General features: G+C 43.2%; 1 protein-coding gene across 1 annotated transcript in view; it reads right to left on the reverse strand.

The window, feature by feature from the left end:
- The window catches only part of LOC138656944 (EF-hand calcium-binding domain-containing protein 6-like), a 303,716-nt gene that overhangs the window by 2,637 nt on the left and 274,757 nt on the right, over window positions 1–26,322 (reverse strand). The window contains exon 18 of the mRNA XM_069744319.1: window positions 14,205–14,367. Coding sequence (XP_069600420.1) covers window positions 14,205–14,367 — 163 coding nt within the window. The remainder of the gene's footprint in view (window positions 1–14,204; window positions 14,368–26,322) is intronic.

Consider the following 26,322-nt stretch of genomic DNA (forward strand, 5'->3'; position numbering starts at 1 on the left):
ACACCCAGCTCTCAGTGCCACGAGCGGCACCCTAAATGCTGTGATCATTGCCCCAAGGGGTATAATTTCCAAAATGGGGTCACTTGAGGGGGGATTCTACTCTTCCAGCAATTAGGGGCTCTGTACATTGAGTCTGCAAAATATTCTAGGAAAATCTGCACTCCAGGAGGCAAACAGCGCTCTGTCCCTCCCGAGTCCCTCTGTATGGCTAGTCAGTGCTGTACAGCCACATATGGAATATTTCTACATTCAGCAGAAATTGTGAGACAAATTTTGGTGCCTTTTTTAGCCATTTCTCCTTGCGAAAATGTAAAATCTTGGGCTAAAACAATTTTTTTGTGATAAAAATGAAATTATTTTTTTCTTGACAGCCCAATGGTATAACATTCTGTCACACACCTGTGGTGGCAATATGATCACTGCACCCCTAGATTAATTCATCAAGAGATGTAATTTGTAAAATGGGGTCACTTATGAGGAGTTCTGCTGTTTTGGCACATCAGGGGCTCTCCCAGTGGGTCATGGCAAGCTATAAAGTAAAATCTGCACTATAATATTGCACTCCTTCCCTTCTGAGCTTTTTACTGCGCCTAAAAGGTAGTTCCCATTTACATCTAGGGTATTGGCACACTCAGGTGACATTTTTACAACAAAGGTCCATTTTTTCCTCTTATCCATTAGAAAAATTAAAACCTGGGGCTAAAACAACATTTTAATGGTAAAAATGTAATTATTTTTTCTTCACCACCTAATAGTATAAAAATCTGTGAAGCACAGGTGGTGTCAAAAAGGTCACTGAATTCATTGGGAAGTGTAGTTTGTAAAATGTGGTCATATATGGGGGATTTCTTCTGTTCTGGCACTTCAGGAGCTCCGCCAATGTAACATGGCACCCTCAAACCATTCCAGCATAATCCTAACTCCAATATGGCACCTCTTCCCTTCTGAACTTTGTACTGTGCCTCAAAAGTAGTTTTCAACCACATATGGGGTATTGTACTCAGGGGAAATTGCACAACAAGTTTTGGAATCCATTTTCTCCTGCTATCCTTGTGAAAATGAAAATAATTGGGGCTAAAACAACTGTTTTGTGGGAAAAAATGTTTTTTCATTTTCACAGAGCAACGTTGTAAAATTCTGTGAAACACCTGGGGCATCAGGGTGCTCACCACACATCTAAATACATTCCTTGAGGGGTCTAGTTCCCAAAATGGGGTCACTTATGGGGGTTTCTATTGTTTAGGCACACCAGGGGCTCTCCAAACACGACATGACACCTGCACACAATTCCATCAAAGTCTGTGTTCCAAAATGTCACTCCTTCCATTCTGAACTGTGCTGTTCGCCCAAACAGTAGTTTTCCCCAACATATGGGGTATTGACGTACTTAGAGAAATTGAACAACAAATTGTATTGTGCAATTTCTTCTGTTACCCTTATGAAAATGCTAAATTATGGGATAAAAACATTTTTGTTGTGAAAATGTTTTTTTTTTTTAACTTTCACTGCTCAATGTTATCAACTTATGTGAAGCATCTGGGGGTTCAAGGTGCTCACCACACATCTAGATATGTTCCCTGAGGGTTCTAGTTTCCAAATTGGTGTCACTTGTGGGGGGTTTCCACTGTTTAGGCACATCAGGGCTCTCCAAATGTGATATGGCGTCTGCTAATTATTCCCGCAAATTTTGCATTCAGTCAAATGGTGCTCCTTCCATTCCAAGCCGTGCCATGTGCCCAAACAGTGGCTTTCCCCCTCATATGGGGTATCAACATGCTCATGGGAAATTTTTTCCTTCAACATTCTAAAAATTCATGTTAAGCAACTGAAGTGTTAATAAACTTATTGAATGTGGTTTTTATCACCTCGAGGGGTGCAATTTTGAGACTGGTGTCACTTTTGGGTTATTTTTCTCATATAGACCCCCCAAATCACTTCAAATGTAATATGCTTTCTGAAAAATGGCTTTGTAAATTTTGTTGAAAAAATTAAAAATTGTCAACTTTTAACCCTTATAATTGTTTCAAAAAATGTGCTGATGTAAAGTAGACATGTGGGAAATATTATTTATTAACTATTTTGTGTGACATGTCTCTCTGTTTTAAGGGCATACTAATTAAAAGTTTGAAAATGCAAAGTTTTTGCCAAATTTCAGTTTTTACACAAATAAATGCAAGCTATATGGACTTTTTTGTGTCAATAAAAACATTCTCAGAATCAGTGTGATCTGTTAAAGTGTTCCAGAGTTATTACCACATAAAGTGACAGTGGTCAGAATTGTAAAATTTGGCTTGGTCATGAAGGTGCAAACAGTCTTGGGGTGTAAAGGGGTTAAAAATCACATTGTATGATTTTTTACATGAGTAAATAGCATTTTATTGCATGAAATAAGTATTTGATATAGTAGAAAAACAGAACTTAACATTTGGTACAGAAACATTTGTTTGCAATTCCAGAGGTCAGATGTGTCCTGTAGTTCTTGACCAACTTTGCACACACTGCAGCAGACATTTTGGCCCACTCCTCCATACAAATCTTCTCCAGATCTTTCAGGTTTCGTAGCTGTCGCTGGGCAACATTGAGTTTCATCTCCCTCAAAAGATTTTCTATTGGGTTCAGTTCTGGAGATTGACTAGGCTACTCAAGGACCTTGAAATGATTCTTACGGAGCCATTCCATAGTTGAGCTGGCTGTGTATTTTGGGTAACTGTCATGCTGGAAGACCCAGCCATGACTCATCTTCAATGCTCTTACTGAGGGAAGGAGGTTGTTGTCCAAAATCTCACAATACATGACCCCACCCATCCTTCCTTTAATACAGTGCGGTCGTCCTGTCCCCTTTGTAGAAAAACACCCCCAAAGAATTTTTTCCCCCTCCATGCTTCATGGTTGGGACGGTGTTCTTGGGGATTGTACTCATCCTTTCTTTTCCTCGAAACACAGCCAGTGGAGTTGATACCAAAAAGTTAGATTTTGGTCTCATCTGACCATATGACCTTCTCCCATAATTCCTTGGGATCATCCGGATGGTCACTGGTGAGCTTCAGACAGGCCTGGACATGTGCTGGCATGAGCAGAGGAACCTTGTGTGCCCTGCAGGATTTTAATTCATTTTGACATAGTGTGTTACTAATGGTAATGTTGTGACTGTGGTCCCAGCTCTCTTTAGGTCATTGACCAGGTCCACCAGGTCCTCTCATGTAGTTCTGGGTTTCCTGACCTTTCCAAGAATCATCTTTTTCCCCATGAGGTGAGATCTTGCATGGAGGCCCAGATGGAGGAAGATTGAAAGTAATCTTGTGTTTCTTCCATTTTCTAATAATTGTGCCAACAGTTGTTGCTTTATTACCAAGCTGTTTGCCTATAGTCCTGTAGCCCATCCCAGCCTTGTGGAGATCAATAATTTTGTCCGTGGTATCCTAAGACAGTTCTTTGGTCTTGGCCATGGTGGAGAGGTTGCAGTGTGATTGATTGAGTGTGCAGACCGGTTTCATTTATACAGGTAACGAGTTCAAACAGGGGCAATTTATACAGGTAATGAGTGTAGAGTATGAGGGATTCTTAAAGAAAAGTAACAGGTCTGTAGTAGCCAGAATTTTTGCTGGTTGGTAGGTGATCAATACTTATTTCATGCAATAAAATGCAATTTAATTATTTAAAAATCATGCAATGCGATTTTCTACTTTTTATTTTTAGATTCTGTCTCTCCCAGTTGAAAAAAAAAATTACAGACCGCTCCATTCTTTGTAGGTGAGAAAACTTGCAAAATTGGCAGTGTATAAAATATTTATTTTCCCCACTGTATATTGTACTTCCAAGAATTAATTCAAGTCTATGTAGTGAAACAATCCTCTATGACACTCTACTTCAAATTATTTGTAACTACTTATCAGTTAGGTATGAAAAAAAATTTTTTTATTAGAAACTTGCTAAAATGTTCATTATACGATTGTTAACCTTACTCTACATGGTTCAAAACATATATTTAAATGAATAAATTATAGAATATAATGTTATTAACACAACAGAAAGAGCATGAGTTGACCTAAAGTATTAGTTATATAATGAAATGAGGGTTGGAATCCAGTAACGAAAGGTTAATAAGGCTGTATTTCTCGTTCTTTAGCAGCATTACAAAGGCCAATCAGGCCCCCTTCACAAATATATGAGACTTTAGCAGCATTAAAAAAAGACATGTTCTTTCCATCTTGTTTTTAACTAGAACACAACATGGAAACTGATGGAGGAACTGATCACATTGTTTCCACCTGACCATCAGCTATTGTGCTGGTCACGAGGTTGTACCAGTGCCAGATGGATATTACCAAAAAAGTCTGAAGAGACCTAATGTATTTTTGATTTAGGTCTGGTATCAGTTGTGATCAGTTGTGTTGCCTCAAGCTCAAATAACTGAGACTGATGCAAATGATATATCTGAACGCTGCCTTATGGTGAAACATATTTTTCAGCAGGCCAAAAAAAATCCTATTTTAAGCAGAGGGTGGACCTTTACTTTGGCATTTTTGTGAGGTGTTTTCTTACTGATGGTTTTTTACCGCCATTTTCTGGACTTTTTTTTAAACTCAATTCAACAATGAAGAAACCACTGGTGGCTTTTGAAGTGAAATGCTGTTTGACTGCTGGTATACTGTTCTTATAGTGTAATGTATTGATAATTTTATTCCAGATGTAAAGGGACTAATATCTTCAAAAAATTGTTCCTTAGCAAGAGACCTGGTGGCACTGTGTAAAGCCATCCGTGGTAACGCAACAGAGCTCGGATCTCAAAATCAGGAATCAGTCTGTCTGGAATTACATGAAAATACAGAAGTATTTGCTCAAACCTAACATTCACAGAGGTTCTGTGGTTAGATCTCCAAGTTGTATGGAACAACTTTCCTGCTGAGTTCTTTCAATATCTGTGTTGTACCTTGAAGAATTGATGCTTTGAAGCCATTTAGACTGCAAAGGGTGGGCCTGGCAGGGATTCAGCCTATGAGCTGCCTGATAATATTTTAGAATTTTTTGGTCCTTATAGTTGGTCACAGGAAACTTCGCTCTTTAAGAATATGTTGCCATTCTTCAAAAGCTAATTTTATGGCTAAGAACTCATGATCACTGATGGAGTAATTCTGTTCTGCTGGAAAATTTTCTTGGACAAGAGTCCACAGGGATGGTTTCTGGCTCCAAAGTGTTTTTGTGAGAGAACTTTGCAATCACCTGTAGCAGAGGCATACACTTCAAGAAAGAACAGAGTATGGATATCAGCATGACTAAGGACAGGAGCAGTAGAAAAATAACATTTAAGTTAGTGGAAGGCTTAATAGCAGAAGCTGACTAGTTCAGGGAGTTTTTTCCACAACCAACCCCTAACTATCGCTATGACTGAAGAGTAGTTTGAAGCTTCATCAGAGAAAATGACTGCAGGATGTACAAGGATTGGACTGCAGAAAACTAGGGTAAAGATATTTTCTCTGATGAAGGCCAATCCGGACTATTTGGGATATCTGGAAGAATGATTGTCTAGAGAAGAAAAGTTGTGTTATGCCAACAGTAAAATATCCTGAGAGCATGAGTGGGGACTTCTGATACAATATAGTGGGTTCACTCACAAACTTGCCTAGAACACTGCCATGAATAAAGAATAGGATCTAATCATCCTCCAAGAGTAACTTCTCCCTATGATACAAGAGCAATTTGGTTATGAGCAATGCTTTTTCAACATGATAAACACCATATCCCAAGGCAAAAGTAGTAAATAAGTGGCTTGGTGAACTAAACATTGACATTTTGGGTCCATGTCCAGGAAACTCTGCAGATCTCAATCCCATATAGAATCTGTAGTCAATCTTCAAAAAGTGTGTGGCAAACCCCCCCCCAAAGAAATAATGATTAACTCCACGCACTGATTAGACATAAATGCATAGTCATCAGTTAGGGTTTGGCTTACAAGCTGATATCTAGCTGCCAGGGTGAAGTTCAGGAGGCTTGAAAAATAAGCAACAACGTTGTAAATATTGGGTCTTTTCATAAACTTTATGTATTTGTCAATAAAAGTTTAAAAACTTATGAAATGCTCATAACCTTTGGCCACGACTGTATATGTTAAGGTTCCTTCACACATAACGATATTGTTAACGATATCGTTGCTTTTTGTGACGTAGCAACGATATCGTTAATGAAATCGTTATGTGTGACAGCGACCAACGATCAGGCCCCTGCTGGGAGATCGTTGGTCGCTGAATAAAGTCCAGAACTTTATTTCGTCGCTGGACTCCTGCTGACATCGCTGGATCGGCGTGTGTGACACCGATCCAGCGATGTCTTCACTGGTAACCAGGGTAAACATCGGGTAACTAAGCGCAGGGCCGCGCTTAGTAACCCGATGTTTACCCTGGTTACCATCCTAAAAGTAAAAAAAAACAAACACTACATACTTACCTACAGCCGTCTATCCTCCAGCGCTGTGCTCTGCACTCCTTTTTACTTTTAGGATGGTAACCAGGGTAAACATCGGGTTACTAAGCGCGGCCCTGCGCTTAGTTACCCGATGTTTACCCTGGTTACCGGCATCGTTGGTCGCTGGAGAGCTGTCTGTGTGACAGCTCTCCAGCGACCAAACAGCGACGCTGCAGCGATCCGGATCGTTGTCGGTATCGCTGCAGCGTCGCTTAATGTGAAGGGGCCTTTAGCCCTTGTGTATCAAACCTTTAGCTTTCAATTCCGTCAATCCCAGATTAAGCGACCAGATAATCATCCCATTGTTTCCTAACTGCTAGTAATGATAGTCACCATACTGTACGTTGCCTTCATTACATGCACAAGTCATTTGTTATGTTATCATCACATAAAAACAACAATATTAACCCCTTAATGACCGCCAATACGTCTTTTAACTGACCTGAGATATAAGAGAATAGCCTCCCCATACAGATGACAATCCAGCATCTGTCGGTTGTGCACTATAGCTGACAACTTGCTGTACCAGCTACGATCAGTATTTGCACCATCTAAATCTGTTTAACCCCTTAGATGCTGCTGTCAATAGTGACTACATCATTATAAATGGTTAACAGAGTGTGGGGGCTTCCTCTTTATCCCAATTGGTGCCCTCAGATCATGATTGTGTGGTCCTGATGTTTGCGATGGCAATTCATGACCAAATAGCGACCTTAGAGTCTGACGGCTGTAGTAATCTGTTCAGAAGTTAAAGGCATTTAGGTGGTAAAAATGCACATTTTCATTTCTGTCATACCACTTTGCATTAATTCCTGTAAAGCACCTGAAGGGTTAATAAACTACCTGACAGCAGTTTTCAATATGTTTAGGGGTGCTGTTTTTAAAATGGTATCACGTTTGTGGGTTTCCCAATATATGGGACCCCAAAAGTCACTTCAAACATGGATAAGTCCCTAAAAAAATAAATTTTGTAAATTTCTTTGAAAAAATGAAAAATTGCTGCTACATTTTTAAGCCTACTAAAATGCTAACAAAATAAAATATCATTTTACAAATGGTGCTGATGTAAAGCAGTCATGTGGGAAATGTTATTTATTAATGGTTTGCTGTTGTATGACTATCTGGATTAAAGGGATAATCATTCAAATTTAGAAAATTGCTAATTTATTAACATTTTTCTCAAATTTTTGATATTTTTTATAAATAAACACAAAAAAATGTTGAACAAAATTTACCATTATCATAAAGTATAATGTGTCACGAAAAAACAATCTCAAAATCACTGGGATTTGTTGAAGCGTTGCAGAGTTATTACCACATAAAGTGACACTGGTCAGATTTCAAAAATTTGGCTCGGTCACTAAGGGGTTAATATGGTCCTTGCGAAGTTTATACATCGCATGCACAGAATATGATACTAATAATCACTAAATTTTCCTGAATGGTGGCACCTTGAGCTGCAGCAGCAGGTCTGAAGAACAAGAGGTTAACCGAGGAAAGCTTAGTATTTCCATCCATGAATAAGGGGAAGGAGAGCGATACATGCATGATGCAGTACTTTTCAGGACACACTATTTATCATTTCACACATGGCCAACCATGCATATAATATAGGCGGGTGTCCAATGCAAATTATCCAGACCTCATATCTGTCCTCTGTGAGCTTCTTTATATTAATACAAAACCTCAGCTAATCTGTCATTATTAAGGGACGCCCATTTTCAGTCTGCAGCAGGTACACCCTGCTTTATTTTACTGATTTGTTGGGTGTCCATTTCGAGCGTTTTACACAGCCATCAATAATTATGCACACATACAAAGCACAGTCTCGGGTAGGAACTGGATTAGAAATGTCTGAGCAGGGAACAGGTGGACGGAGCAAGAGTTCATGCATTAGTAAAATTTACCAAACTGACCACCCAAAATAGTAACGTTAAGAAGAGTAATCTGTCCATGGAGGAAACGGAAAGAACGACTTAAGGTAAAATAAGACTTTTGGCTATCAAGATTGATTCACTGTCCGGCCTCATTCAGATATCGCTTCTTTTATCAAATGTGAACAAAAAGGACCGAATTTCATCAGGTGCTGGATCATATTTTCAACAGTTTGGTCAGTGCATCAGTTTTTACTATCAGAGTCTCATCAGTCATTTTTTCTCTATATATAAAAAAAATATTTGCAAACCTCCACCACCTCTTACAATGTTATTAACAGACAGCACATGCATTGCACAATGAAGGCATTCATATGCTATCCATGATTTCCATGGACTCATACACTTATATGGGGGATTTTGAGCCATGACTTGGCTTAAAAACAGACATGAATTTTTTGAGAACGCAAAAAAAAAAACCTGAACACGTGATCAGCACCATAGATTATAATGGGTAAATATTGTAACTGTGAAAAAATTTAACTAGAAAATGTATGTGAAAAACAGATATCTGAATGAAGTCTTACAGTATTAAACTAGTTCTCTACATATGAGTGAATAGACATATGTACAGCTCCTCCTGTTCCATACCAGGCTGCGAACAGATCAGATGCTATGTTTAACGTGACAGGTACCCTTTATGGTAAGAGATGGCTCAAGAACGCCATATTTTACCAACAGACTGTCATTTACAGCCACTTTAGACTTCTAGACTGGGCAAAATATTTAGAATTGAGAGTCCTCAGTGGTTGATACCTTTTAATGGCTAACTGAAAAGATGGTAACAAATTGCAAGCTTTCGAGACTACTCAGGCCTCTTCATCAGGCATAGACTAAAAGAAATTCTGGAGAATCACATATTTATGCACAAAACATCACAAAAAAAAACAAAACAAAAAAAAAACATGGATAAGACAGGTGACATGAAGCAGAATTACCATGGGTGATAAACAGTTATGTCCATAAATATTGGACCAGTTCTTAGATAGGGAATGTTTTATTGTCCTCTGATTGGGGTCTGGTTCTGTTGTGATGACCCCACATGGTCCTAAGGGCAAATTCCTTAGTTCCTTAGTTGATGTAAAAAGGCATAAATCCATGCGACACATTCATTCCTGCACTAAGACTGTCAAAGGTCATCATCAGTTTATATTCCCATATATACAATCCAAATCTGGAGGTGCTATGGGGAGCTGCACGGAAATTACAACCTTTACTACAAAAAAATGCCCGCTTACAATCCATTTTCCCAGACCCCCCACTACTGTGTTTTAGGCAGCCCCCAAATCTAAGAAGCATTATTGTCAAAAGCTCCCTTGTTATGAACAGGTAATTCAGAACCACAATGGACATTGAAGTTCAGAGCACACAAAGTGACCTGACATTTACCAAAAACATAGGACGAGCTCTGAGACGTGGAAACTCTGCTGACCGCAATCCCTAATCCTATCACACCACACTAGAGGTAGCCGTGGATTGCGCCTAACGCTCCCTATGCAACTCGGCACAGCCTGAGAAACTAACTAGCCCTGAAGATAGAAAAATAAGCCTACCTTGCCTCAGAGAAATTCCCCAAAGGAAAAGGCAGCCCCCCACATATAATGACTGTGAGTAAAGATGAAATACAAACACAGAGATGAAATAGATTTAGTAAAGTGAGGCCCGACTTACTGAATAGACCGAGGATAGGAAAGGTAGCTTTGCGGTCAACACAAAAACCTACAAACAACCACGCAGAGGGGCAAAAAGACCCTCCGCACCGACTAACGGTACGGAGGTGCTCCCTCTGCGTCTCAGAGCTTCCAGCAAGCAAGAAAAACCAATATAGCAAGCTGGACAGAAAAAATAGCAAACAAAAATAACGCAAGCAGAACTTAGCTTATGCAGGAGAGACAGGTCACAGGAACGATCCAGGAGGAAGCAAGACCAATACTAGAACATTGACTGGAGGCCAGGATCAAAGCACCAGGTGGAGTTAAATAGAGCAGCACCTAACGACTTAACCTCATCACCTGAGGAAGGAAACTCAGAAGCCGCAGTACCACTCACGACCACAGGAGGGAGCTTGGCCACAGAATTCACAACACTCCCTGTCCTCTCGAACAGCTGCAGGTACCTTTCCTTGCAACCAGAAAAAATGTAAAACCTGTCCATTTATAATGACCACGGACAAGATAAAGATCCCCAATTCACATCAGGACTACAAGATACCAGGTACTTTCAGCTGCGTCACTTCCAATGTGGTGTACTTAATTATTTGTACTAAATGTCCAACTGGGGGTCTGTATGTGGGCGAGACAGGGCAAAAACTGAGGACAAGGATGAATTCTCACCGCCATACAATAAGAGAAAAAAGAAGAATGGATCTACCTGTGGCAATACATTTTTGTCTCCCCAATCATAACATTATGAACATAAAATTACTTGTTTTAAAAGGTAGCTTCAAATCTCAAAGAGACAGAAGAATACGGGAATATAAACTGATGATGACCTTTGACAGTGTTAGTGCAGGAATGAATGTGTCACATGGATTTATGTCTTTTTATATCACTAAGGAATTTGCCCTTCAGACCATGTGGGGTCATCACAACAGAACCAGACCCCATTCAGAGGACAATAAAACATTCCCTATCTAAGAACTGGTACAATATTTATGGACATAACTGTTTATCACCCATGGTAATTCTGCTTCATGTCACCAGTCTTATCCATGTTTTATTTTCTGTGATGTTTTGTGCATAAATATGTGATTCTCCAGAATTTCTTTTAGTCTATGCCTGATGAAGAGGCCTGAGTAATCGCGAAAGCTTACAATTTGTTACCATCTTTTCAGTTAGCCTTTAAAAGGTATCAACCACTGAGGACTCTCAATTCTAAATATTTTTCTATCTACTGGCTAACACGGTACCAAGATATATTTCTTTCCTGTATCAGACTGAGCAAAGACATTTTAGAATGAAGCAAATCCAGCAGATGATTGGAGAGAAAACAAACGGGATCAAATGGATTTAGGTAAAGAACCCAAAGCTTCGGGGCCTATCACACAGCGTTTTCTCCTACATTCATTGATGCCGTCATGACTTATGTTCAAACTTCCCACAAAATAGAATTCGAGCGTATGCATCGACAGGGCAATTTACTATAAAGGTGAATCATGTGATCCATTCGGTCATGGTGTCGTTTTATCGTACAAAATAGGGGAGCATGTTACAATACTCTGGCATTTTTGTGAGAGTATGAGAGCGACTACAAAAACAGGCTTCAGGACAGAATCAGGTCTAACCCAATGGTTGTTTTACACAAGCAAATTTCTGTCATAGCAAGAACGATCTATATGAGTCCATCTGCGTTCGTCGGAAGACCTGTTGACATTGGCCAACACAAACTTTACTGGGACAGAATTTTTAGGAATTTTTGCCCCCATGCACCATGAATATTATTATCAGCATATCCCCAGGGGAGGTGCTCTAGACATTAATTTCTTATGGACACATGAACTATCAAATCAGCTGACAGATGAACACTATGCTCGGCAGCTCGTAGACGACATGTTTACATAGAGCGATGTTTGTGAGCTAGCGCTGGTTCACCAATCAGCCATGTAAAATCACTTCCAGTCATTCACCGGCAACTGCATCATGAACACTAATAGAAGTAGTAAAACATGAAGCATCGAGCAGCAGATTTACATTTATAAATGTACAGAAATACAAGCAAGATCATTCCTGTAGGTTTGGGAACCATTCAATTTCTATCAATTAACTATAAAAACAGCAAATATGAATCATAAAGCTGATGATGTTCTATTTTCAAGAACACTGCATCGCTAACATATAGCACTGCTTACTTAAATCTGACAATTTACATTCTGTGTTAAGTCTGACATAAAGCTTGGAATAGATACATTGCCTAAAAGGGTATTCTCATCTTGGATATTTAAAACGTAACTATAATTTTAATTTTTATTAAATAATAATGTAGAGCAAGCTATTTTAATAATATTTAAAATATACATTATTAATTAAATCCAAAAGAAAACCTTTCAAAAACATTCTAGAAGATATCCCCTATGGTGTTTCTGAAGCTCCACACATACTGAATACGTGGCGCCCCAGGGTCCTGGTCGTGACAGTAGCATTGCTTTCCTCACGAGGAGAGTGATGTTACGCTTGAAGCCAAGAAAGGATAACTGCAACCAGGTACCACAAACATGCAACACATTCACACTCCAGGCCACCAGGGGGAGCTTTTGATCCTACTTGCTAGGTGATTCCCCATATATATACAACTGGTAGTCTGTAGGGAGAGGTCAGACAGTACTTGCCATGGAACAGACTGGATCAGTCTGAGGCAAAGCAGAAGGTTTTAAGGAGCTGCGTAGCCCCAGTGCAGCAGTTCCTGGAAAGGGACATTGAGAAAGCCGAATTGATTGCAGAGAGATTGCAGGAGAACACAGGAGAGGATATCAGAGGGAGACCAGCCCCGAGCAGGCTGCCTCCTTCTGAGGCGCAGAAACCGGTAGCCGGAATGCCGAGCACCGTAAGACTCTCTATGACTTACATCAGATACCGGCAGGACAGCTGAACTCTATGATACCTGTCCGACCTAACACCCAGGAGGCACGGTGGCACCCTCAGAGGCCGGGGCATGCTAGAGTCCCTATAAACAGCCTCAAACCACCAGTCATACGGATTATGTCCTATCCTACCTGGGGGACAGAGAGAGAGATAACATCTGTGAGGACCTTATGTGTAGCTTTAAGCAGTAAGGGACTACACCACTACAGCGCTAGAGGAAGGCTTTTGATTTCCACCTGGATAAGGGGACTCCTAACTTGCCTTCAAGCCGTCCAGACCCTGCCTGCCCTGTGATCTGGTGCTCTGGACTGTGGATGCTGAAGTCTTCAGTAAACCAAGGTAAAGTGACTGCAAACCTGTGTCCTCGTTCTTTACTGCGCCTTTCACCATCTTCTATCTAAATACCAGGAGCCCTGGGGATATACTTCCCCTTTGCGAAGTTTTACCATCTAGCTGCCATAACATCACCCCAGAGGACCCCTTAAAGCAGCGTCGGTCCCTACTGACCGAATACCACAGGTGGCGTCACGAACATAAACTTTATTCCCCTTTAAAGACCTTTCTCCTTTAACATTGGTGCCCAGGGACACGGACCGGGTCGCCACCATGACATCCCCTTTAAGTACTGGACCCAGTACCAAATACCCAGCCGTGGGGCGCTCCAAATATGGCTTTTTATGGGTGGGGTGGAGCCTACAAATTGTATGCGTTCCGGGCTGTATTCCATGCACTGTTTGTCAGTGCATCAGCAGGTTACCTCAGTCTTCGGCACAGTGCTGAGCTCTGTCAGCTGTCCACACACTGCTCTTCTGCCTGTCAGCTGGTTCCTGTGCGCTCAGTGACATGGGCAGTTTTCCTCAGTGTATAACACAAACACACAGAACAGCTGACGGGGTAGAAGGAGCTCGGTGACATCGGCACTTCCCCTCAGTGTTACCACACAGCTCCTTCTGCCTTGTCAGCTGGCTCCTGTGTGCTCAGTGACATCGGCACTTCCCAGTGTTGAAAGATTATTAGAATCGCTTGCTCTACATTATTATTTAATAAAAATTAAAATGACAGTTATAGCATAAGTATACAGCTCACATCAATCAACCAGCTGCTATTGTAACATGTGAGGCTCCTAACAGTGTATTAGACCGGTGAACACAGCAAATTGACTTCTTTACTGTGCTGCTCTAACTACATAGCCCTCTATGAGATACAACTGCAGTGGCTCTGGGTGAGAATTTACCTTCTTGCGCATCCTGGACGTCAGCAATCCCAGGTCATTATCATGATTTTCAGATAGATCTGCCTCTGACTGTGAACTCCGCATAACAGCTTCCATATTGGATTTAGTCTTCAAAGCTTTCCGGTGGGGCACAAAAGGTTTTAGGAATTCAATGTAGGAAATGCTAAAATTTAGATAAATGAAGGAAAGCAAATAATTTTAAATACTAATAAATATCTTCAGAAATATTTCTTTATATATTTGTCACTGTACTGGGATCTATTACAACATATAAACTGAATGTTGTGTTAAAACAATATGGATAAAGCCCAAGACATTCTGCTCTGCACATGGCATTTGGATTTCTAGGAAATGTCCTGCATCACTCAAGAGTCCACTACAGTGGCTTTATTTGTTGCATCTGACTTTATGTATATGTTGGGCGGCATACATAAGCCTTTTCAAATAGGGTTTTTTCTATATTGGCTTAAACAAGCCATGCATTGAAAAGAAGCAATGTCTGAATAAGCAGAAAAAGTAGAAAAAACTGTTAGTTGTAATGATCTGAGAATCAATCAGTGAGCTCATTCTGTAGGTGAGATTGCAAAGCATTTATCTCTCTTTTTATGAACTCCCCTGTGCTAATGGCCACAGACCGCATCGATGTTGCGTTCATATATCAGCTGAGAAGAGTGCAAAAAAAGGCAGATAAGAACATTACAAAGACTCTTCAGAATGAGCTCAGTGAAACACAGAGCAACACTAAGGTTATAGTAGGTAAAATGCACAAAATCAAAACAACATATATCCCAATAAGTGATGAGCGAATATACTCATTACTCGAGATTTCTCGAGCTTACTCGGGGGTCCTGCGAGTATTTTTTAGTGCTCGGAGTTTTCGTTTTTCTTGCTGTAGCTGAATGATTTACATCTGATAGCCAGCATAAGTAAATGTGGGGGTTGCCTGGATGCTAGGGAATCCCCACATGTACTTATGCTGGCTATCAGATGTAAATCATTCAGCTGCGGCAAGAAAAATGAACACTCCGGGCACTAAAAAATACTCGGAGGACCCCCGAGCATGCTCGAGAAATCTCAAGTAATGAATACCGGTATATTCGCTCATCACTAATCCCACTAAATCCAGGGCACTTCACATCAATGCAACAACTAAATCTCACATTAAAATATGTGTGAGAAAAACGAAGAGATCCCAAAATAATAATAAAACCAATATTTATTAATAAGTTGTAAAAACACGTACATATATTAAAAAAGCAAAAAATACCGTAGGGGACACCTCAAACAACACCAAAACACATAGATACTTCTATACAGGTATGCTATGTATATAACCACACTGGGTAATATATATATATTTTCGGAGGATGCCGTATATCTTCAATCAATATTTAGCCTAAATACTATACCAACATGTGAAAAATATCCAATAAACAGCGCCCAAAGAATATTAAATGCAGATTAACTATATAATTAAATTCATACTGAGTAGTCAAATTGCTGTTATCACTGAGCAAAGTGGCTCAGGGGTTAAACCATCCCACCTGCAAAGTCTCCAGATCTATTGGACTATTCACATGTGACATACCATCTTATCCTTATGCCAATGATATGGCATCACCTGTCCCAAACCACGCGTGGTAAATGCTAATTACCTGGTGAAAGAGCTGGTGCTCGTGGTGTCCCCTCACCCCGATGCACCTTTCGCCTCCTGCTTCTTCCCCAAACAAAATGTTTAAAGAAGCACCCCTATTAATTTTTTTAATCCCTAAACATGTGTAACCGTAAATATAGTGTAGTGTCAGTGTGTTAATATACTCACCGTGTTCTCAGGTATCCAGCACCATTCACACTGCGTTCTGTGGCTTTTAACCCCTTCATGACATGCACCGTACATGTATGGCACATGTTGTGTCCCTCCCATTGATGTGGCTTTGGCGCTGAGCCCACATCTTTTCTGGCACATGTCACCCTAACAGCCGCAGGTGGAATCGCGATCTAACCGCGGCTGTTAACATGTTAAATGCCGCTGTCAATCTTTGACAGCACCATTTAATGTGATCCTGCCCATCAGTGCCCATGTCATATGATGGCAGGTCGCCAATGGGTTGACATGACAACCCTGGGTCTGCAGGAGCCCCGTGGTTGTCATTGCTGGATTGCTATGAGCAGAGCCCAGCGGTCGGCGCTCATAGCAAGTGAGCATTTGTGCTACACACAGGCAATCTGATCATCGCAGCTTCTAGTCTCCCATGGAGACTATTGAAACATGCAAAAAGTTTTTAAAAAATCACCTCTCATTCAAAATAAAACAATTAAAAAACATACATATTTGGTATCTCCGTGTTCAGAATTGCCCGATCTATCAAGGAATAAAAATAATTAATCCAAATGTTAAACTGCATAGCGAAAAAAAAAAAGTTAAAAAGTCAGAATTACGTTTTTCTAGTCGCAGCAACATTGCATTAAAATGCAATAATGGGCGATCAAAAGATTGTATTCACACCAAAATGATATACCGTATTTTTCGGACTATAAGACGCACCGGACCATAAGACGCACCCCAAATTTGGGGTGAAAATTGCAGAAAAAAAGATTTTTTATAACATGGGGGTCCGTCTTATTGTCCGAATTTACAGTATCTTATGGCGGTGGCAGAGCAGGGTCACAGGAGGCAAGGTGGGGTGATGCTGGGATGAGGAGGTGCTGGGATGAGAAGGTGCTGGGATGAGAAGGTGCTGGGATGAGAAGGTGCTGGGATCAGGAGGTGCTGGGATCAGGAGGTGCTGGGATCAGGAGGTGCTGGGATCAGGAGGTGCTGGGATGAGAAGGTGCTGGGATCAGGAGGTGCTGGGATCAGGAGGTGCTGGGATCAGGAGGTGCTGGGATCAGGAGGTGCTGGGATGAGGAGGTGCTGGGATCAGGAGGTGCTGGGATCAGGAGGTGCAGTGAGAGGTATGGCGTGAGAGGGGTCCCTGGCGTACCATGCAGGCTTACCTAGGTGGCAGAGGTGCGGTGGCAGAGGTCCGGTGGCAGAGGTGCGGTGGCGGGGGTGTGGCAGCAGAGGAGGCGCAGGAAGCGGGGTCCCTTTCCCCGGTATGGTGATGCAGCAGGCCCGGAATGCAGCAGAGCCGGGTGAATCCTCTTGTTATCGGTGGGCGCGGCCATCTTCCTGAGGCCGCGCGTGTGCAGATGAAGCGCTCTGCTCCCGGGGCTTCAGGAAAATGGCCGCGGGAGGCCGCGCGTGCGCAGATGGAGATCGCGGCGGCCATTTTCCTGAAGCCCCGGGAAGCAGAGCGCTCCATCTGCGCACGCGCGGCCTCCGGAAAATGGCCGCCACCACCGATAACAAGAGGATTCACCCGGCTCTGCTGCATACCGGGCCTGCTGCATCACCATACCGGGGAAAGGGACCCCGCTTACTGCGCCTCCTCTGCCGCCACACCCCCGCAACCGCACCTCTGCCACCGGACCTCTGCCACCGCACCTCTGCCACCTAGGTAAGCCTGCATTGCGACTATTAGACGCACCCCCCATTTTCCCCCCTTTTTTGGGGGGGAAAAAGTGCGTATTTTAGTCCGAAAAATACGGTAATTAAAAACGTCACTCGGCATGCCAAAAATAAGCCCTCACCCAGCCCCAAATCATGAAAAAAGGAGATGCTTCGATTCTTGGAAAATGGTGCAATTTTTTTTCACCATTTAAATAAAGAACAACCTAGACATGTTTTGTATGCACGAATTCGTAATAACCTCGAGAATCATAACGGTAGGTCAGTTTTAGCATTTGGTGAATATGGTAAAAAAAATAAAAAAAACAGTTGAGGAATTACACTTTGTCTGCAATTTCACCACACTTGGAATTTTTTCCCATTTTCGAGTACACGATATGGTAAAACCAATGGTGTTGTTCAAAAGTACAACTCATCCCGCAAAAACCAAGCCCTCACATGGCCATATTGATGGAAAATATAAAATAAATAAAAAGTAATTGCTCTGGGAAGAAGGGGAACGAAACACAGGAAAGCAAAAATGAAAAAGGGTTGCTGTGTTAAGGGGTTAAAATGTGAGTCTATGGAGACTCAGAACGAGGCTCCCTATGCTTATGTTGTAAGGCGGACTTCCCCACGTATAAATCCCGGTGTTATCTGGAGAGTCGTAATTGTCGTTGTGCAGAGCCAGATTTAGACAAAGTGGGGCCTCAAATGCTAATATATTGCAACATCACACAGAAACATTTTGAAGTATAATGCAGCCCCGATACAGTATATCAGTGCGACTGAGGGGCGATCTAATAACCATGTATAAGTATATAAGGGGACAATACAAATATCTCGCTGAGGATCTGTTTATACCAAGGAAGGTGACGGGCACAAGGGGGCATTCTTTGCGTCTGGAGGAGAGAAGGTTTTTCCACCAACATAGAAGAGGATTCTTTACTGTTAGGGCAGTGAGAATCTGGAATTGCTTGCCTGAGGAGGTGGTGATGGCGAACTCAGTCGAGGGGTTCAAGAGAGGCCTGGATGTCTTCCTGGAGCAGAACAATATTGTATCATACAATTATTAGGTTCTGTAGAAGGACGTAGATCTGGGTATTTATTATGATGGAATATAGGCTGAACTGGATGGACAAATGTCTTTTTTCGGCCTTACTAACTATGTTACTATGTTACTATAATGCAGCCCCCATATAGTACATATAGTATAATGCACTGCATAGTCCTCAATAGAGTATAATGCAGCTGCCCCATAGAATATAACACAGACCTCATCAGAGCAAGAGCATAATGCAGCTGTCAGAGTATAATGCAGCCCTATTCAGAGCATAATGAAGCCCCCTCAGAGCATAATGAAGCCCCCTCAGCATAATGCAACACCCCTCATAGAGTATAATGCAGCCCCCACACATAGAGAATAATCCAAACCCTCTGTGTGCACCCGATGATAGGTGAGTTGATCACTTTTTCTTTATTACATTTATCACATATAGTATAATGCACCACATAGTCCTCAATAGATATTTTGCAGCTGCTCCATAGAGTATAATGTGGACCCCCTCAGAGCATAATGCAGCCCCCTCAGAGAATATTGCAATCCCACTCAGAGCATAATGAAGTCCCACTTAGAGCATAATACAGCCCCCCTCATAGAGTATAATGCAGCTCCCCTCATAGAGTATAATGCAGCCACCTCATAAAGTATAATGCAGCCACCTCATAGAGTATAATGCAGCCACCCCATAGAGTATAATGAGGTCCACTCGTTGCTATCAGTGTATGAAGAGTGGGAGACGAGCATTGCATTGACAATCCAACACAATGGATAGCACTTTGAACACATTTTATAAGTGGTCATAAACTTGTAAATAACTCATGAAAGAATAAAATTACGTTAAAACCAAGCACACCATTGTTTTTCTTGTGAAATTCTCAATAAGTTTGATGTGTCACATGACCCTCTTCCTATTGGAAAATAGAAAGTTGGATCTAAAATGGCCAACTTCAAAATGGCCACCATGGTCACCACCCATCTTGAAATGTTTCCCCCCTCCCATATACTAATGTGCCACAAACAGGAAGTTGATATCACCAACCATTCCCATTTTATTTAGGTGTATCCATATAAATGGCCAACCCTGTATAGTGCAGACCCCCCACATAGAGTATATTGAAGCCCCTCATATAGAGTATAATGAAGCCCACTCAGAGTATAATGCAGCCCCCAACATAGAGCATAATGCAACCCCTCGTCTGCACCCAATGATAGGTGAGCTAATCACTTTTTCTTTATTACATATAGTATAATGCACCACATAGTCCTCAATAGATATAATGCAGCCGCCCCATATAGTATAATGTGGACCTCCTCAGAGCATAATGCAGCTCCCTCAAAGCATAATGCATTCCCACTCAGAGGATAATGAAGTCTCCCTCAGAGCATAATACAGCCCCCTTCATAGAGTATAATGCAGCTCCCTGCATAGGGTATAATGCAGCCACCTCATAGAGTATAATGTAGCCACCTCATAGAGTATAATGCAGCCGCCCCATAGAGTATAATGCAGCCACCTCATAGAGTATAATGCAGCCACCCCATAGAGTATTATCCAGCCCCCCACATAGAGTATATTGCAGCCCCCACATAGAGTATAATGAAGCCCACTCAGAGTGTAATGGAGCCCCATCAAATAGAACATAATGCAACCCCCACATAGAGTATAATGCAGCCCCCACATAGGATATAATGCAGCACCCACATAGAGTATATTCCAGCCCCCCTCATAGAGTATAATGTAGCCCACTCACAGTATAATGCAGCCCCTTCACATAGAGCATAATGCAACCCCCATTGAGTATTATGCAGCCCCCACATAGAGTATAATGCAGCCCCCTCATAGAGCATAATGCAGCCCCCCACATAAAGTATAATGCAGCCCCTTTCATAGAGTATAATGCAGCAATCCTCATAGAGAATAATGCAGCCCCCCTCATAGAGTATAATGCAGCCCCACCACATAGAGTATAATGCAACTCACACAGAGTATAATGCAGCCCCTCACTTAGAGGATAATGCAGCCCCCCACATAGAGGATAATGTAGCTATCTCATAGAGTATAATGCAGCCTTCATCATAGAGTACAATGCAGCCCCCCACATAGAGTATAATTCAGCTCCCCTCATAGAGTATAATGTAGCCCACCATACTGTAGCGTAGCTACTGGGGGGGCAGAGGGGGCCATTGCCATGGGCCCAGTCACCTGAAGGGGCCCACTGGGAGATCCACTGCCGAGTGTGAGGTGTCAGGGAGAGAGCAGCACAATGCCGACTGCAGAGCCTCCCTCCTGCAGAGTGCGATGTGGTCTCCCCCGTGCAGAGTGCGATGTGGTCTCCCCCGAGGAGTCTCTTCCTGGCAGCAGCAGCAGATGCAGTTACTTTCTGGCTGTGCACGCTGGTTTGGCTGAGGCACGCTGGGTCCTAGTGCCCTCCTGCAGCTCTCTGGACACTTCCTGGTTCTCCTCACTGTCTGCCTGAAAACTTCATCAGTAAGTGGGGATGGAGTTTATTAGAGCAGGGGTCCCCAACTCCAGTCCTCAAGGACCACCAACATGTCATGTTTTCAGGATTTCCTTAGTCTTGCCCAGGTAATAATTGCATCACCTGTGCAATGCAAAGGAAATCCTGAAAACATGACCTGTTGGTGGGCCTTGAGGACTGGAGTTGGGGACCCCTGTATTAGAGTACTTCTGTTTAGGCATATCATGGTCACTGTGGGGGTGAATGTGAGAGGACTGTGTTATTGTAGGGGCTGAAGTGGGAGAGGAGGACAGGGGACTGTGGGGTAAATGTGAAACGATGGGGGTTATTGTAGGTGTGCAGGGGGACAGGGCACTGTGGGGTAAGTGTGAAACGATGGGGGTTATTGTAGGTTTGCAGGGGGACAGGGCACTGTGGGGTAAATGTGAAACGATGGGGGTTATTGTGGTTGTGCAGGGGGACAGGGCACTGTATGAGGCTGAAGTTGGTTTCTTATTCGTTCAGTTTCTTATTCGGAGCTGAAGTTGGTTTCTTATTCGTCGGTTTCTTATTCGGCAATTTTTTCTTTTCTGTTTTTTATAGGTTTAACAACAATAAATAATCATCACAATAATAACATACAATGCAGCGAGTTGCCCTGATGTGAATACACTTAAAAAAGGCTACAAAAACAATAAAACTGGCACAAAAATGGGCATCAAAGTGGGCACCAAAGAGCGCTGAAGAAAGGGTTAAATGCCTTTGGGCCACTGATGTCACACTGCAGACATATAGAACAGGGCGCCCCGCATCCAAACCAGTTTTTTCCAGCCTGGCCCAAATGGGTTCTGGGCATCAGAACTGGCATCAAAGTGGGCAGACAGTCAATTTTGGCCATTTGAATAAGTAGCTGATGTTTTTAAGGGGTTAAATGCCTTTGGGCCACTGATACGACACTTAAAATACACAGACTGTGATGCCCTGCATCAAACCCAGGTCCCTTCAGCCTGGCCCAAATAGGTTCTGGGCACCAGACCTGGCATCAAAGTGGGCAAACAGCCCATTTTCACAGATTTGAATAAGTAACTGATGTTTTTAAGGGGTTAAATGCCTTTAGGCCACTGATATGACACGTAAAATTCACAGACAGTGATGCCCTGCATCAAACCCAGGTCCCTCCAGCCTGGCCCAAATGGGTTCTGGGCACCAGAATTGGCATCAAAGTGGGCGAACAGACCATTTTCACAGATTTGAATAAGTAACTGATGTTTTTAAGGGGTTAAATGCCTTTGGGCCACTTATATGACACTTAAAATACACAGAAAGTGATGCCCTGCATCAAACCCAGGTACCTTCAGCCTGGCCCAAATGGGTTCTGGGCACCAGAACTGGCATCAAAGTGGGCAAAAAGCCCATTTTCACAGATTTGAATAAGTAACTGATGTTTTTAAGGGGTTAAATGCCTTTGGGCCACTAATATGACACGTAAAATTCACAGACAGTGATGCCCTGCATCAAACCCAGGTCCCTCCAGCCTGGCCCAAATGGGTTCTGGGCACCAGAATTGGCATCAAAGTGGGCAAACAGCCCATTTTCACAGATTTGAATAAGTAACTGATGTTTTTAAGGGGTTAAATGCCTTTGGGCAACTTATATGACACTTACAATACACAGAAAGTGATGCCCTGCATCAAACCCAGGTACCTTCAGCCTGGCCCAAATGGGTTCTGGGCACCAGAACTGGCATCAAAGTGGGCAAACAGCCCATTTTCACAGATTTGAATAAGTAACTGATGTTTTTAAGGGGTTAAATGCCTTTGGGCCACTGATATGACACATAAAATTCACAGACAGTGATGCCCTGCATCAAACCCAGGTCCTTTCAGCCTGGCCCAAATGGGTTCTGGGCACCAGAACTGGCATCAAAGTGGGCAAACAGCCCATTTTCACAGATTTGAATAAGTAACTGATGTTTTTAAGGGGTTAAATTCCTTTGGGCCACTTATATGACACTTACAATACACAGAAAGTGATGCCCTGCATCAAACACAGGTCCCTTCAGCCTGGCCCAAATGGGTTCTGGGCACCAGAATTGGCATCAAAGTGGGCAAACAGCCCATTTTCACAGATTTGAATAAGTAACTGATGTTTTTAAGGGGTTAAATGCCTTTGGGCCACTGATACGACACTTAAAATACACAGATAGTGATGCCCTGCATCAAACCCAGGTCCTTTCAGCCTGGCCCAAATGGGTTCTGGGCACCAGAACTGGCATCAAAGTGGGCAAACAGCCCATTTTCACAGATTTGAATAAGTAACTGATGTTTTTAAGGGGTTAAATGCCTTTGGACCACTCATATGACACTTACAATACACAGAAAGTGATGCCTTGCATCAAACCCAGTTCCTTTCAGCCTGGCCCAAATGGGTTCTGGGCACCAGAACTGGCATCAATGTGGGCAAACAGCCCATTTTCACAGATTTGAATAAGTAACTGATGTTTTTAAGGGGTTAAATGCCTTTGGGCCACTGATACGACACTTAAAATACACAGACAGTGATGCCTTGCATCAAACCCAGGTCCCTCCAGCCTGGCCCAAATGGGTTCTGGGCACTGTAAGACTCATGCTGGTGTGGTAGTTGGAGGCAGATATATCTCGCCCAGGTGTTTGTCCTATGTGAATTAGGCCACTCAGTATCTTCAGGGTGCTAATGGGTTAATGATTGCAGGAATAAAAGATGACCAGCTGGGTGTTTCCAGTGTCTGCCTGGGGCACACAGATTGCCTGCCTGTGTGAGACAAACGTGAGTGAAGAGCTCTGCTCAAGAATTGTGTGATGTTAGCTGGGTGGGAGAAGCCCCCCCAGTTGTTGAGATAGCAACGTATTTGTTTAGTTAGTGCCGGACAGGCTAGGATTTATTTTTATGTTTTGTTTTTTTGTGTTGCTTTCACGTTAATAAATCTGACCTGAGGTCAGCCTGCTCAGAAACCTGCTGTACGCCTCAGATTCAATGCACAAACCACGTGTCCTTTGACCCCAGCAAAGGCGATCCCAGAGTGTTTTGTCACATTGTGGTGGAGAACGCGGGCATACCGTGGCACAGGCGACAGCATGGAAGACGTGGTGAAAGCCTTAGTACAGTCCACTGCCGTACAGCAGCAGGCCACTGCCGCACAGCACGAAGCTAATCGCTTGATGGCCGCACAGCTGAAGGAGTTACTGGACATGATGGTTGCAGACCGCCAACTTCTCCAACAGGTGGCGCAGCGCCTGGTGAGCATGCCTGACGCTGACCCGGAAGCAGAGTCCAGAAGGATCCATGTGAATCGATACTGGCAAAAGCTGACTGCAGAAGATGACGTCGAGGCATACCTGACAACGTTTGAGCGGACGGCGTTGAGAGAGAAGTGGCCGAAGGCACGATGGGCCGATTTGATTGCCCCGTTTCTCTCCGGCGAGGCCCAAAAAGCTTACCATGATTTGGACCCGGAGGTCGCTCAGGACTTTGAGAAGCTGAAAGCTGAGATCCTGGCCCGGCTGGGTGTGACGACGCCTGTCCGTGCACAGAGGGTACATCAGTGGACATACCAGCAAGATAAACCGGCGCGGTCTCAGATGTTCGATCTGATCTACTTGACAAAGAAATGGCTGCAACCCGAGGTACTGACAATACCCGAAATAATCCAGCGGGTTGTCCTGGACAAGTACCTGAGAGTACTACCCCCAGCGCTGAAAAGGTGGGTAAGCCAAGGAAATCCCACGACAGCGGATCAACTTGTGGAGTTGGTCGAGCGTTATTCCGTGGCAGAAGGACTTCCCGACGACACCGCCAACCCCCGGTCTGTGCCTCCTCCTCGTGGAACCGGTAAGACTGTTCCAGGGACCACGGGTGAAGGAAAATCGCTTAAAACTGTGGGGGAGGAGTCCGGGACTGCTCGCACTCCGAGACCAAGAGTATTGGACGGTGGTCTCAGTAGGGGACCTGTTAGGTGTTTCCGCTGCCATGAGAAGGGTCATGTTTCTGCGAACTGTCCTGTTACCGCTGAACCCATGCAGTGCGACGTTATAGACTCTAGAAAACGCATGTCTTTGGTTACACAGCTAGTGAGTGTGAATGCGGGTCAAAATGATACAGTGAAACACCTGTGTGAATTATCTGTTGATGGGAAAAATGTTGTGGCATTACTAGACTCTGGAAGTGTGGTGACTCTGGTGAAAGCTAGTCTGGTGGCACTTCCGTCTGGTCCGTCTGACAAGTTTTCTGTGACGTGTGTGCATGGTGACACCCGCTCGTACTTAACAGCGGTCATATGGATTTCTACTCCCTATGGGTCAGTGCAGCACAAAGTGGGACTCGTCCCCGTATTGTTACAGGATGTAATCCTGGGCAGGGATTTTCCCTATTTCTGGCAGTTGTGGGAGAATCAGTTGCTCCTTCATGGTAGCTGTACCCGTGAATCTTCTCCCATGCCATCTGGAGGTCCCGAGTCCCTAGAGGAGACCCCACAGGAAGATGTTGCTGGGGAGGTTGGTGAATCTAACCTTCAGTACCCCTTCTCCGTCATGGCGGGGGAAACAGAGGAAACTGAGGAACCTCAGCGAGAGGCGGAGGCAGACAGCCATCCGGCACCCTGCCTGCCAGATTTGGGAGTCCAGGTGGATGACTTCCACAGCGAGCAAATGAAAGATCCTACCCTAACTCCGGCTAGGAAAAATGTAAAAATGATAGATGGGGTACCCGTAGAACCTGACACTAGGCTAGCGTACCCGTATATGGTTCTTGAAAATGATTTGCTCTACCAGGTAGAAAAAAAAGGGGAAGACACAGTGCAACGGTTAGTGGTACCCAAACCTTATCGGCGGAAGGTACTGGATTTGGCCCACGGACATATAATGGGGGGGCATCTGGGGGTACAGAAAACCACAGAAAGGATATTGCATTGTTTTGTGTGGCCTGGAATACATTGTGATGTGCGTAACTATTGTGAGTCCTGTCCAGAGTGCCAAATCGCGGCCCCTAAATCTCAGTAGCCCTTTGGTACCCCTTCCTATCATCGGGGTCCCTTTTGAGAGAATTGGGATGGATTTGGTTGGGCCCCTTCCC

This window comes from Ranitomeya imitator, chromosome 1 (genome assembly GCF_032444005.1).
Source record: "Ranitomeya imitator isolate aRanImi1 chromosome 1, aRanImi1.pri, whole genome shotgun sequence".
Lineage (NCBI taxonomy): Eukaryota > Metazoa > Chordata > Amphibia > Anura > Dendrobatidae > Ranitomeya > Ranitomeya imitator.